The sequence below is a fragment of the Mustela erminea genome, chromosome X, assembly GCF_009829155.1.
Source record: "Mustela erminea isolate mMusErm1 chromosome X, mMusErm1.Pri, whole genome shotgun sequence".
NCBI classification, from domain to species: Eukaryota; Metazoa; Chordata; class Mammalia; order Carnivora; family Mustelidae; genus Mustela; species Mustela erminea.
In genome coordinates, this window is record NC_045635.1 from 44,428,410 (window position 1) to 44,443,704 (window position 15,295).

Sequence of the window (15,295 nt, forward strand, 5' to 3'; positions counted from 1 at the left end):
GTGTTCTGGGCTGCTTCACATAAACCAGTAGGCAAAGAGACAAAGATCCCTAAGATCAAGGAGCTTCTATTGAAGCAGGAGTTACAGTGGGGGGAGTGGGGAGAGAAACAAGCAATAAGCATAATAAAGAAGTAAATAACAGAGTCTGGTAGGTGATAATTCAGGCTAAGGTAAAACAGATCAGGAATATGGGGTGGGGTGAAAAGGGTGAGTGCACTTGGCAATCTAAAATAGGAGGTGGTGGTGCTTGTAGCCCTTCAGGAGGATTCAGCATTTCACTCTGACACATGAACAGAGGAGTGCTAGCAAGGGTTTAGGTGCTGAATGAGAATGTACAGGGACAATGTCAGTGAAAAGGAGAGACACAGCAGTCAGGGAACTAGAGCTAGGGATCAAAGAAACAGGAGAACTCAAGGAGGGCTGCCTCGTGGAGAGGATGGAAGCACTCACCTAGACTTGACATCCATTGAGCTTTGTGTTCAGACACTTGGCTGCACAGCTGTTCCATGACTCACAAAATCACAAAAGTAAAAGGCCTATAGGTCACCCTGTGATTCACTCATTACTCAAAGGGGAAAACTGGAGGCATACTTTTTGCTCCAATCACTTTTTTGGGGGATGATTCTACTGAATTATCTAGTATAGATGCACTATGAGGCCAATTCTATGATGGAGGGAGTACCCAAGACACACAAAGAAGCAACCAGTTGGGGAACATGCGGAGAGTTATTTGAAAGACACAACCCTCTGCACCTCCCCAAGAGAAAAGATATATGGAGATGCCTCTGTTCACTCATCTTTCTTTTCGTATCACTAATAAACAATTAGCAGGTACAACAGTAACTGGCCTTTGATCCATGGAGCTTCCGTTACACTCTAATACTCAAACCATATATTTCGAACCCTTCCTGAACACCAAGTTCCAGGCACTGGGCTGAATCAGGGGGAACAAGTATGTTTCAGGTTGGCTCCCCGCCTTTGACTTTCTTACAAACATGCTGGGAAAACATTACAAAGCTCCATGATTACAGTGATGACAGAACTAAAGTCAAGGGAGTCTGGAAAAGAAAAAAAGAGGGGGGTAACTGAATCCTAGTGTAAGGGGAGGGTGGGCACCCATGGTCAGCAAAGCCTTCCCCGGTGAGTTGAAGTTAATGGGGTAGGTAGTTTAGAATCCCATTTTACAAATGAGAAATAATATGGCCAGAGATATTCCCTTGCTTCAGGCTGCATAACTATTTGAGAGAGCCAAACTGAAATTCTAGGTCGTTTGGTTTGTAAAACACCACATTTTCTCTCATTGACTACTACTAAAATCACTTCACCTGACTGTTTCCCTTTACTATTTCCTGAAATCCTCTCAGGTATGTTGTGGTCACTCTCCTGAAAGCTGGTTCCAGCTATAAATGCTACAAGGCTCTGGGAAGTTCTATAACAGTCTCCCTCCCAGGTAACAGCTGTTCTGGAAAGTGCCTCTCTCTTAGAATTGTAAACCACCATCTCACTAAGTAAGGTGCTCAACTTCTCATGGATGTGGCTGTCACTTTCCAATCTGCCTGTTCCTTCCTACTCTAGAAAAGATGCAGAAATATGTATCGGACTTGTTGGTCTCACAGCAGATCCCCTCTGCATTAGAAGATTCCATAGAAGCTATGTTCTCCTGGGTGCCTGGGTCTTCCTGATAATAGAAAAAAGAAGGAGAAGGAGAAGGGGGGAGAGAGAGAGATAGAGAGAGAGAAGGGAAGGAAGGGAGGGAGGGAGAACAGAAGACATCTGTACCACAGGAATGGCATGTCTCAGAGAGAGGAAGAGCATTACTTTTGGAGTCACACAGACCAAGGTGTGAATATCAGCTCCTTCACTTACTGTCTTACTTAAGCACATCTCAGCCTGTTTCTTAATCTGCTGAGGGGTATTTTGATATTTATTGTTCTGGTTTGTTGGCAGTTAAATATTAAGTGTGTAAAACCAATCAGACCATCAATAAATGAAAATCAGTGCCTAGAGTGATGACAATACAGAATATCTTCTCTAGTGCATCACTTAATTCCATTTTGTGTGTGCAGAAAATATTGAATTTTGAGTTGTCATGTAACATGTCCAGGTAACACACTTGATTGGTGGCAGTGAGGTAGGCACTCAGGTGTTCTTTCCACTAGATTGTGCAGAAGAACATCTAGATGGAAAATACCTTTCTTTGAACCCAGTGACTCTGAGCAAATGAACGCCTTATGTAAGAAGTCAACTCTGAACCTCATCAAAAAATGACACAACAAACTATAGCTCTTGATCAAAACAATCATTTGACAAGACATGGTGATGCTACGAGAGCACGGGCTGTAGAGAGACATGAAGACTTGAATTCAAATGTCAACTCCACTCTAAGTCTTCTCTCCCACGAATTGTAAATAGTAACCTCCTCGTTGAGATTTTATGGGCTGTTCAGGAGGATACAGGGGACCATCACAGGGCTTGCCACACAGACTCTACTTGACAGATATCTCCTGTCTTAACCTCATTGCCTTCCTTAAGACTCCAGGGAAAGTTCACTGTCAACCTTTTCAAGTAGAGGTTACATTTCCACTATGAAAAGCATTTTCTCTCTCTTTCTCTTATTTTGGGTTGGATTTTGTTGGGTGGTAGTTACCGGTTGTGCCAACCAGTTTCTGATGCACAACAAACCATCCAAAATGTAGTGACTTTGAACAACCAATTCTTTTGTTCATGATTCTACAGGTCAATAATTTCAGCTGGGCTCAGCTGAGAGGTCCTTTTGCTCTTCTTGGAAGGCTTGATTATGCATCTGTGGTCAGTGCCCCTGGCTCTGCTGGGGGCTGGATGGTGTATGATGGTCTCACCCACATTTCTGGCAATTGGTTCCCTGTCAGCTATGGTGGAGGGATGCATGGGCCCTGGGTCTCTCAGCATCCACTTAACCCACGCTTCTTCACACGGTTGTTCTCTTGTGTCAAGAGCACCAAGAGAGGGCAAACCCTTGTGTGCAAGCACTTTTCAATTCTCTCCTTGCTTCACTCTTGCTACTGTTCCACTGGACAAAGCAAATTTCAACTCCAAGGCCAAGGGAAATGTGGGAGGAGATACAGGCAGATATGTACAAAATACATTTTGTTACTGTAACAGTCTACTGTTACGGTAGCTTGTGAAATAACCCTGTTCATCATTAGAGAATTCCTAACTATGGGTGAACTAGACAATGGAATGCTTGCCTCTCAAAAATGATTTTTACATTTCTATACAAAAAGTCATACCTATCTTGCCTCATGATCAGTCTAATAGGTGAATCATAAAATTATTTTACAAAATTCTGCTGAAAAAGATCAGTTTGAGATTTTCCCAGCATTGTACCATATCTGTAAATTGCGGATCCTCCTATCCAGAAATGTGCTATGACTTTGCCATTGGGAATCCAGCCTGCACCTCTTTCCATATCATAATGCTGCTATTCTTCTCCCTTCCAAAAAAAAAAATGCCTCAACAGACACCTATTGCATAGGCATCCTCTGATGGGGAAGGGATAGACGAGACTAGGAAGCAGCCCCTCTGGTAAGACAAGGAGAAAATACATGCTAACTCTAGTCTTGTGATGTGGTTGGGGCCTGGATGGGCCACCACTCACCATAGCCCCTTGCCCCACCTCCCAGATTTGCTAGAGTTCCTCTTGATTCATTGAAGCCATCTTTCAAAGCTGAGTCCGAGCTCTATCATTTTCTACTACAATGTCCTAACTTTATCGCTCAGGATCCCTTGGTATTTTATTTATTGTGTGGTGGCTGATATGGCTACCGCGAAGGCCATCATTTCCCTACCATATTTTCTATGTGGTTACTGCTGGCATACATGAAACCATTAGTGCTTTAAATAGTAATACTCCATTCTACCATGAAAGGGAATTCATTTTTACTCATTTCGTAGGCTTTTCCCAAGAAGATATTCATATCATTTGGAAATAATGAAAACTTGGTCTTCTTTACTAAATAATGTTTTTTTCCTCTTTATGATCTCCTTACACTGGAAAGATCACCTAAAGCAAAAGTTAACAATATTGGTGATAATAGGTATATTTGCCTAGACCTTGACTATAATGGAATTTTTTCTAGTTGCTTAACGTCATTCGTGTATTTGTACGTTAGGCACACTGAGAACTACAGCCTGCTAAAAGCAACATTCCTAGTTTGTTTTTAATCACGGGGTGTCACATTCCTTCAAATATTTTTTGATCGGCGCCTGGGTGGCTCAGTGGGTTGAGCCTCTGCCTTCAGCTCAGGTCATGATCCCAGTGTCCTGGGATTGAGCCCCACATCAGGCTCTCTGCTCAGCAAGGAGCCTGTTTCCCCCTCTCTCTGCCTGCCTCTCTGTCTACTTGGGATCTCTCTCTCTCTCCCTCTCTCTCTCAAATAATTAAATAAAATCTTTGGGAAAAAAATGAACCACTTATAAAAGAAAGGAAACAAATGTTCTTTGATCATCCATATACCATTAAAATATGGTCAATACTAGTATCTCTAGTATCTCTAGTATCTACGTCTCCATTTTGTCATTTCTTCATATGCAACCCACACATTTTTGTCCTATTATGCTCTAGATATTGCAGGAGTCTGTTGCCACTGGGAACAGGATCATTTTTGTGAGCTATTCTGGGTATAAATGGAGTGTAGCAGACCTTGGGAAGCTGATCTCACTTGTTATTTAAGAATTGGGTTGTTGGGGCTCCTGGGTGCCTCTAGTTGGTTAAGCATCCCACTCTTGATTTTGGCTCAGGTCATGATCTCACGGTCCCATGGGCCTCTGCACTGGGCATGGAACCTGCTTAAGATTTTCTCTCTCCCTCTCCCTCTGCCCCTCCCCTTCCCACTCACGTGCCCTCCCTCATCCTCCCTCCCTCCTTCCCTCTCTCTCTCTCTCTCAAAAAAAAAAAAAAAAGTCCTTTGCACTTACACTTCAGATTCCCCTTCCCTTTGATGAGGGATTATTTCACTGGAAAAGGGAGTTTTCGTGATCCTGGTTGCTTGATGCCAGCAGAGGGTCTGTGGGGAAGAGAGAGACACAGATGCCTAAGCTGCAGTATGGAAAAAGTTAGGGGACATCAGACATCTTCTCCATAAGGCTACAGTTAGAGCAGGGAAACAGTAAGAACAAATGAAAAGGTGAGGGAGGGCTTTTGGTTGTTAACTTTTTGGTTATGATTTTCCACATCTTGGCCAAGAGGACAGCATGACCCAACAGAGAGGTGGTGAAAGAGCACCAAGCGGCCTTGCTTGGTGTGGAATCCCACACCAAGAGCCTCCGTAAACATCAAACTGAAAAACATGAAGGGATTTCTGTAGGCATGTTTTCCAAAACCCGAAGCAGTACCTATCAGTGAGAAAGAGAGAGAAGGGTGAAAGTGAAAGAGGGTGAAGAGTGTTGGGACTTCCTAAAAGGTGACTTGGGGTGGTTCTGCAGCTGTTAGGTGACTAGGACTCCAAGGGCCAGGGCTGAAACAAGTAGGCAAGAAGTTTACTGTCCGGAAACTGAGGAACAGAGGTTAGGTAAGAGGGCAATAGGACCTGTTCAAGAAAAGTGTTAAGTTATGGGCTGTGCCAACATGCTCAGCAAAGCCAAGAACCTGCCACCCTGAATCAAGGAAACCTCATTTAAAATGGGAGTCAGGTGCCTAGCAGGGGGAACCTCTCACGGCCTACCACTGCGGTCAGCTGCACACCCCAACAAGGATAAACAGTTCCTGGCATTCCCCGCAGGAAGCAGCTTCCTTTCCTACTCCAGCAGGAGGAAGGATGATTGTCTCCTTGCCCAGCAACAAGCCCAGCCAATAGGAAATACCACAACGGGGCCAATGAGGAAAATGTCAGCACCTGCAACTGTGGCTTTTCTGCAATGGACTTTCCCTTCCCGGAAGCCCCTCCCAACTGCCTCCTTTTCCCTAGAGAAGAAAGGTCCTCGTGTCTGAGCTCCAGACGGGCCTCTGAGGTGCTATAGTTTGCCTGTTCCCAGTTGCAATTCCTCTGCTACACCCAAATAAACCCATTTTGCTGATAAACCATAACCGGCTGTTTTACCTTTTAGGTGGACAAACCTGTTGAAGAACTCAAAGGGTATGGATATGACTCAGCAAAGAGTAGGTACTGTTTTGCCAAGAACAGCGAGGGTCATTTTTCCTAAACCGTAAGGCGGTAGCATTCCTTCTGGACGATGATGATGCCCTTGGCCTGATGGCCTGTAAAATAAGTGTATGCGTTTCAGGCAACCGCCAGGAAGGATGAGGAGAAAGGTCTGGCCACGCCACAGCCAACTTCAACTCAAAGGCCCACGTGGAAGCGATCTTGGCCCCAGTCACAACGCGGGAACTGAACTCCCGGGGAAAGAGATTTCCAGCCTGGGAGGTGCGGGGCGCTTGCGCAGTGGGCCCGAGGCGCCGCGCGCGCGGCGGGAGCCACAAGACCCCCGCCCCCGCCCCTCGCCCTCCAACATGAACGCGCACGTGAATGGGGACGCGGACGCGCACGCGAATGCGCCTCACCTCACTCAACCCCTGCCCGGCGTCTGAGGAGGGAGGGAGGCGCGCGCGGGAGCCGCGGGTGGGCGGTGTGCGGAGTGGCGGACCCGAGGGCGGCGGCGCGGGGGCGGGGCGGTGGCGCGGGGGCGGGCGCGGGGGCGGCGGCGCCTCGTCCAGTCAGGCGGCTGCGTTCGGGACCCTCCGGCCCGCACGAGGAGCAAACAGACTGACGTACTTTGCCCGCCCCCGCCTCATCTCCCCCGGGGCTTCCTGGGCTCCCCCGGCTCACTCCTGGAGCGCCTTCTCTCCCCACCGCTCTTGTCGGCCCTTTCTCTCCCAAGCATCTCAGGCGGCGGCGGCGGCGGCGGCGGCGGCGGCCGAGACCCCAGCAGCAGCAGCGAGCGGCAGGAGCGGGCGGCCGAGAGGATGAAGTGCAAGCCGAACCAGACGCGCACCTACGACCCGGAGGGGTTCAAGAAGCGGGCGGCGTGCCTTTGCTTCCGGAGCGAGCTCGAGGACGAGGTGCTGTTAGTGAGTAGCAGTCGGTACCCGGACCGCTGGATCGTGCCGGGCGGGGGCATGGAGCCCGAGGAGGAGCCGGGCGGTGCGGCAGTCCGAGAGGTGTACGAAGAGGCGGGAGTCAAGGGGAAGTTAGGCCGGCTCCTGGGCATTTTCGAACAGAACCAAGACCGCAAGCACAGAACGTACGTGTACGTACTGACTGTCACTGAGATTCTGGAGGATTGGGAAGATTCGGTTAGCATTGGGAGGAAGCGAGAGTGGTTCAAAATCGAAGATGCGATCAAGGTTCTCCAGTGCCACAAGCCCGTGCATGCTGAATATCTGGAAAAACTAAAGCTGGGCGGTTCCCCGACCAATGGAAACTCCGTGGCCCGGTCCCTGCCACAGAGCGATCCCTAGTATGTACCGCTCCTGCACAGACTTCTGCTTTCTGCCTACCTTAGAATAAATAGTGCCCGGAGCGCCTCTCATTCCTTGTGCGGTCTCACGGGGAGGCGGGGGGCTTCTTTTGTTTCCTTGGCAGCCCTCCGAATCACGCTTGCAGACCGTCTCGGTTGCCAGGCACTGTTTTCAGACAATTTGCACGTTTTTCAGATGCTTTGAAAATCGCTGCTTGGTAGCACTGTAACAGATTTCGGTAATCCTAAACCACGTGGGTTTTTTGTTTTGTGTTTAAGGTGCCTTAACTGCTTGCCCAGCCTTTAGCGTGTGTGTTTGTGCATACACGTTGTAGTTTGTTTTATAACATTGCACACACGTGTGTGTGTGTGCAAGTGTGCTTTTTTGGTACCACTCTTGGTTTTTGTTTTTGTTTTGTAGTGAACCCCTTTAAAATCTGAACATCTTGGTTGTGGCATCTTTAATTTTATTTTCTTAAACGTGCTAGCATGCCCTTATCTGATGGGAATTGGGTTAAGGATCATATATATATATATCTATATATAGATATATATATATAGTATTTATATATATATCTATATATAGATATATAGATATATATATATATATATATCTATATATCTATATATAGATATATATATATAGTATTTAAGATATTTTACCTCTTGTCGTCTTTCCACACTGGGTAATAATTTTGTGTTCGGTAATGTGATCTGATTTGCCCCTTTCAGACCTTTCTTTAGTCATATGTACATAATTTGATTATCAAAAGAATTTTCACCAGTGTTAGTTTGTTGCTGCTTATTTGAAATGGCCGTTTCCCATATAGCCCATAGGTAATTTAACAAAATATTACTTTACACAGTGAATATCTTCTTGGGAAAGTTTTGTTAGCCAGACACATCCCAGTATGTACATACTATTATTCAGAGTGCAATTTAGTATGTTCAGCTTCCAACTCCATTGCCCCTTTCTTAATACCCCAGAACAACCATGGTTCTCCCAATAGAAACTAGTTTTTTGAAAAAAAGTTATTTCACATATTTGAATGTAGTGACATTCCAATTAACATTCCTGACTACCGGTAAGCATAAGACTTTATACAGTGATAAGATCCCAACCCAGTAGGGTACCTTTCTTGATACTTAGCTTTTACAGACTTCTTAAACTGTCAGGACCCCTGAACACTTTCTCTTAAACTTCAGGATAAATATTTTGGGTCAGAAGACAAACTTTTGGGGGGACCAAACTAAAAATTCTTATATTTGCCTTGCTAACTTCCTTGAGACTGGGAATACCATAAAATACTTAAGTCTGCTTTCAACTTCCCCTGTTCCACCCCAACCATGTTAAAAAGTAGGTTAAAGTAAAGCCGACTTCTTGAATTGGGTATGGGGGGGGTGGAAAGATCATTCCTAATTTTTAGGGCAATGGAGACTATGTCATATCTTTAATCATTACTGATAGGTTTTTTGGTCACTCAGCTAACTTTGAGGGTCACTTTTTTGCACTCTATTAAGAAATTTTGAAAGTAGGGGCACCTGGGTGGCTCAGTGGGTTAAGCTGCTGCCTTCGGTTCAGGTCATGATCTCAGGGTTCTGGGATCGAGTCCCACATTGGGCTCTCTGCTCAGCAGAGAGCCTTCTTCCCTCTCTCTCTCTCTGCCTGCCTCTCTGTCTACTTGTGATCTCTCTATGTCAAATAAATAAATAAAATCTTAAAAAAAAGAAATTTTGAAAGTAGATTACTCTTAGGACTCCTTATCTTCTCTCACGAGAGCTGAGGAAAAGTCCATTTTGTGAGGAGAGTATAGATGGGTAATATCATCTTACCTATAACATCTGAGATCTAGAAAATAGTCTACAAACTAATATAAATATAAGTGGATAATATCTAAATACTTTGTTATTCTGCATGTTAATGTTTTAAAAAGAATATAACCCCTGGTAGAATTGACTTGTTACCTTTTTTTTTTCTCTAACTTTGGTGCAACCATTTTTTTAACAAGATTTTTTGCCATATATAAATATGTCTGAATAAAGTACATATTTTAGTTAACAAAAATATTGTCAAAGAAATGAGTAGAAAATCAGCTTTTAAATACCAGTTATATAATTTCATATTGTAAATTATGCAGAATCATCTAATGTTTTTCAAAAATGATGTTTCTTTGTACAGAAAAACATGTCTTATTTTTTAAACCTTCTAAAATCTACATGTTAACCTTTCCTGTTACAGGAATCCAAATTGACTAATAGATACTCTCCGTAACCTGAGATTTTTCAAAATATAAACTAACAGCAAAGGAACTGTTTTTTTTTGTTTTACAACTATTTCATATATAAAACTGCCCTCATCTAAAATGCTGCCACAAATACCTGGGAGGTTTAACTTATACATGGAATTTTTAGAGATAATAAAGCACAATCTTGTGTTTTGACTTTTGAACTATGTATTTGACAAATGTGAACAGTACAGTGTTGATGTTAATGAACTCTTAAGAACTGTTAGCCTGTATTTTCTGTATTTTATCCAGAAACATTTGGATTGAGTTCTGTCACTTGCTAGAATTTTCTTTGGTGCCCAGATATCTTTATGTAATTTGTAAAACTCCAAGGCTTAAATTTCTAAGTTGCAATAGAACATTTTATAGTTATCACACTTAACCTTTTAAATTTATATGGGCAGTTTTTATTATATATGCTTTTGGAGTTCAGTCTAGAAAAAAATTAAGAACCCCCCCCAAAAAAAGCCTTTCATTGTAAAAGAGAAGTCCAAAAAATTCAGGCTAAAACAGTTGACACAGAGCTAACAAACCTAATCGTATCTATAACTTATATCCTCTAAGAGTTTGATGCACAGTTGGAATTTTCTCCCTGCAAAGTCCGTATATAGCATCCATGAATTATTTATGTGATGATTGCACAAAAAATGAACAGATGAATCTTTCAGCTCATACCCCCCCCAAAAAAAAACCAAGGCATTGATCAATAAGACTTTCAAATATAAGGTAAAAATTTGTTTTCAGTAAGTTTTTGTAAAGGCTGTTTTTTTTTCTTTTCCCAACTGGATAAGTGCCTATTCTTATCTTTAAAATGTTTTAAAAAGACACGTTAGAATAAAGGTGATACTGATATGCTTGGTACATAATTTCCTTGAATGTCTAATGTATTATATTTTCTATGAAACCTATGTTTTATCAAATCACTATTGAAAGAATTAACTCTGAACAGGATGGGGGGTGGCTTTAAATATTTTGATTTCTTTTGTATGGTTTCATTTGAAAGAATTGTAAAGATTTCAACATTTTTATATTAAGAAACAGCAAATAAATTGTGCGTGTGTGTGTGTGTCTGTGCCTGTGTCTGTGTCTGTGTTGGGGGGGGGGCAGGAACAGGCAGTTTGTAAAGTTACAGCAACATTCAAGGGCCTTTCTGGGACAGATGGTTTAAAGGGCTCTGAAGCTGGAACTGCTCCTCTCACTTCCCCTTTAAATGGAGTCCAGTTAGAAGAAAGACAATCCCTTTATCAAAAGTTGTTAAGGAGAAGGGAGGTGGAAAATCTGTGTTAGAGCCTAAGTGCTAGTAGGTGGTTCAGTGTCCCTTTGGTAGAAGCTCCAAGAAAAGCAGGAAATATTTTCAGCATCATTCTAGTATTATAATCATCCTTATGAATGATTGTTGGCCTGTTAGACTATGAACTCTTTTGAGCAGTAGGACCCAAAGTGAATCCTGCCCCTTTTCTCAGAGCCTAGAAGAATGGCTAAAATTAGGAGACATTTGTTGTTGAGCCACAGATTAGAAATGTCTACTACTACTATATTCTTGATTTCTTAGTTTCATATTTTACCTGAAACAATCTCTTATTTTCATGTGGCCCCAGAGTGGAACTGTACTGGATAATTCACTGAAGGCTGTTCCAATACAGAGTGGTTGGTGACTATTAGTAGACTCTCAGTATTTATTGCCTAGAGGAACTGATGAACCAATAAAATAATAGGATTTTTTTAGGTAAATGGCAAAGATTTATTCGGGTTTACTTTGAAAGAATCAAGTATGTGAGCCCAATGATAATTGGAATTGTGAAGCATAGGTAAGCTCTGTCACACTCCCAAGAACAAGCTCATCCTATAGTTTTGGACACTTCTCTGTTTATTACAATGACTATTCTCCATGTTGTTACACTACCACTGTATATGTACAGACTTCTGATTTGGCATGTATGGCCTTTTTTGCATTTTTATGATTTTTGTGTCTGTGTTTCCCACTCATGTGGGTCCTTGAGTGCAAGGACCTAGTTTCCTTGAGTCTTTTTATGTAGCTACAAAACATCACTTGAAATGTGGTAGACATTACTGAAGACTTGTCTAAATAATTAATATTTTGTAATGACACTGAGTAGGGAAGCATTTACCCCCTAAATTGCTGTCTACCATATATGTGTTTTCGTATATCAGGTGTCACAGACTGTTTCAAGGCAACTGTGAGATACTAGCAAAAGTTCTTACTCATATGTCTCTATCATCCCAGACATGTGCCTCCTGATGGCAATAACCTACACCACCCATTAAATATATTTGCCACAATTTTGAGCCTAAATCAGTCTATGTCTCTAGACATTGCTAATCTATAGAAAAGGGAATATAGGCCACCTGGGTGGCTCAGTCGTTAAGCTTCTGCCTTTGGCTCAGATCATGGTCCCTGGGTCCTGGGATGGAGCCCGAAATCAGGCTCTCTGCTCAACGCGGAGCCTGATTCTCCCTTTCCCTCTCCCCCTGCTTGTGTTCCCTATCCTGCTGTGTGTCTCTCTCTGTCAAATAGATAAGTAAAATCTGTTTTAAAAAAAGAAAGGGGAATAGAAAAACATTACACCACAGAGTTGATGTCAGCAGAATCCCGGCTGTAGGAAACTGTATGACTAATGATCCAGTTTCTTCAGTAAATGAATTGCCAGGATGAAAGAAAGAAATGGAGGATGAACCTATAAATTAAAAGTGACTTAAGAGACACATCAACCAACTGTAACATATGGATCTTTTTGGGATCCTTATTTGACTAAACTGTAGAATAAATACATATATGAGAATCCAAATAATTATAAAATCGACTTGATATTTAATATTCATTGGAATAATGTTATTGTAGTTATGTTGAAAACAAGAGTCCTTAACTTTTAGAGCTACGTTCTTAAATATTTGTGGTTGAAATGACATCTGGAATTTGCTTTGTAAGTGGATATTAAGTGCATTAGAGATAATAAAAGAAGGTTGGCCTTGAGCTGATAATTGTTAAAGCTGGGTGATGGTTAGGTGATGGTTCGTTATCTATACTCCTCTCTGCTTTTGTATGTTTGAAATTTTCCACAAGAAAAAGTTAATAAAGATACTTGTCACAGTTCTTAATAAGCTAATATATATATAAGGCACAGAGACAGGAGGAAGAAAAATTTTAGATTGTTTAGAATATGTTGGCTCCATATTCCCTCTTCTAGCCCAGGAGATAAAATGCCCAAAAAGAGAGGGCTGACAAACTCTGGAGTGGCTAGTGTTTCTCTTGCTACAGGCCAGTGTTAGCATTTTTTTTCCTTTTAATTTGGCTCATTGAAACAGAAAGACTTAAATTCTTATTGATTGAAAAATAGGAATGCATTCTCACGTTCTGTTGAACAGGATATTTGACACAGTCTAATTCATATCAATGTGAAAGAGCAAAAATAGAGTCTCCAGGGAACAAATTTCTGGAATTTTATAAAAATCAGTAAAATGCCATTTTTGAATAGTTTCTTTAGAAAAATAGTGGCTATAGACTTATTAGTTGCATATTCATTAACTTTAAAGTTTATCTGAAGGTAGGTGAAACAGGAAAGTAAGTAGTTAACATTCCTGACTATAGATATTCCTTCTGTTTTGGACTGTGCTTAGAATTCTGTAAAGGCTAAAACCTCCTAAGGCAGAGTTCGTGAAGTTGTGCGGAAATCAAGAGACATGGGGTCTGTCCCAGCTTCTGTGAGTAAAGGAGCAGGCAGAAAAAACAACATTGGAAGTCTCTTCCAGGAAAATGTGAAGCTGATGCTACCCATTCCACACCTGCTCTCTAAGTGTATTTTAATCACAAGAGCAGGTAGTTCTAGAGAAATAATGGTTTCTCGGAAAAGGCTGGTTGAAAGCTTTACCTAAGAGTGCCCCTTATTGGGGTGCCTGGGTGGCTCAGTGGTTTAAGCCTCTGCCTTCGGCTCAGGTCATGATCTCAGGGTCCTGGGATCGAGCCCCACGTTGGGCTCTCTGCTCAGCGGGGAGCCTGCTTCCCCCTCTCTCTCTACCTGCCTCTCTGCCTACTTGTGATCTCTCTCTATCAAATAAATAAATGAAAATGTTAAAAAAAAAGGAGTGCCCCTTATTAGCCCCAGCTGGGCAGACCTTTCTCTTCCAAAGTCCTCCTGTTAGAAGGAACAGAAATATTCCACAAAATTTCTCATTAGTCTTTTCTTGGAAGTCGTTTCCTAACTTGAGTTTGTTCTAATTTCAGCAGGTTTTTAAAATTTTGAGGCAGGGGGTGCCTACGTGGCTCAGCTGGTTAAGTGTCTGCCTTCAGCTTTGGTCATGATCCAGGATCTTGGGATGGAGGTCCCTGTCGGGTTCCCTGCTTGATGCAGAGGCTGCTTCTTCCTCTCTTTGCCTGCCTTTCCCCCTGCTTGTGCTCTTTCTTTCTGCCAAATAAATAAAATATTAAAAAAAAATAAAATTTCGAGACAGAAAGATGGGAATGGAACTGTAGGTGGTGGTTGCAAATTAAAACAAATAGTGGTTTGGAGTCCCAACAGGCCATGGATCAAAGCTGATTGTAGCCTCTGCTAAGTTACTTCACCTCTCTAATCTTAGGTTATCTTTTCTGTAAAATGGGGATAATCATAGCCCCTTCCTTTATAAATAGCACTGCTTCTGAGAAGCCCTTTTGATCTCTTGGGGTAGAGTATTCTCATGTTCCCAAGTACCCCACTGTGTTGTTATTTCATAGTTCTTATCAAAATTGTATTTTTATTTATTATATTTATTAGCCTGAATGTTTCTCTCTTCTGAACTCTGTAGTCCCCTGACTCTGGGATTGAGATTAGATTGTCTCTGTGTCCCCAGAGTCTGGCATGGGGCCTGGAACATGGTGCCCCACAAGTGCTAATAACATGTTTAGTTTATAAATGATTGTCATACCTCCAACTTTTCAAAAATATATTGCTGTTATTTTACCAAGTATTTGCTGGAAAATGTGAAAATTGATATACCATAAGACTGGTATATACTCAAATTTTTTTTTATTGAGAAAAAAAATTTGTCTATCAATCATGCTTCCATTTTTCAGAATCTTCTAGTAACAACTATTACTAACCTTAATACTATGGGATATTCCCTAAGAGGCTGAACTGGCCCCACCTCTGCATTTGATAACTCACTGAACTTTCCCAAATACAAGTGATGGAAACATGGTAGGCCCTTTCTATTTATTCAGTTTAAGAACTGTTGAATGAATACAAGTATGCCAATTATATCATTTTCTTTTACAGAAAAAAGATAGCAATGGGGGGGGGTGTCTGTATGGCACAGTCAGGTAGGCGTTTGCCTTCAGCTCAGGTCATGATCCCAGGGTTCTGGGATTGACCCCCATGTCAGGCTCCTTGCTCAGTGGGGAGCTTCTCCCTCCCCCTGCTTGCACTCTCATTCACTCATTCACTCTTTCTCTCTCTCCCTCTCAAACAAAAATCTTTTAAAAAAAGAAGGATAGCAATCAGGATTAGATGGTAACAAATTCACACATATAAGACAAGACAAGGCCAAGATCTGACTGATTCAACTAGTAAAGACACAAAGAG

The 15,295-nt window shown here is 42.2% G+C and overlaps 1 protein-coding gene across 1 annotated transcript; it reads left to right on the forward strand.

Moving 5' to 3' along the window:
• Nucleotides 1-6,615: 6,615 nt before the first annotated feature.
• Nucleotides 6,616-7,945, forward strand: LOC116583421 (diphosphoinositol polyphosphate phosphohydrolase 3-beta). Its single transcript, XM_032331521.1, has one exon. It carries the CDS (start codon nt 6,941-6,943, stop codon nt 7,433-7,435), a length of 495 nt encoding a protein of 164 aa, XP_032187412.1. The 5' UTR covers nt 6,616-6,940; the 3' UTR covers nt 7,436-7,945.
• Nucleotides 7,946-15,295: the final 7,350 nt, after the last annotated feature.

What these genes read in the sequence shown, in the direction of transcription:
- LOC116583421 (XM_032331521.1), top strand. Translation starts at nt 6,941, where the DNA reads ATGAAGTGCAAGCCGAACCAGACGCGCACCTACGACCCGGAGGGGTTC.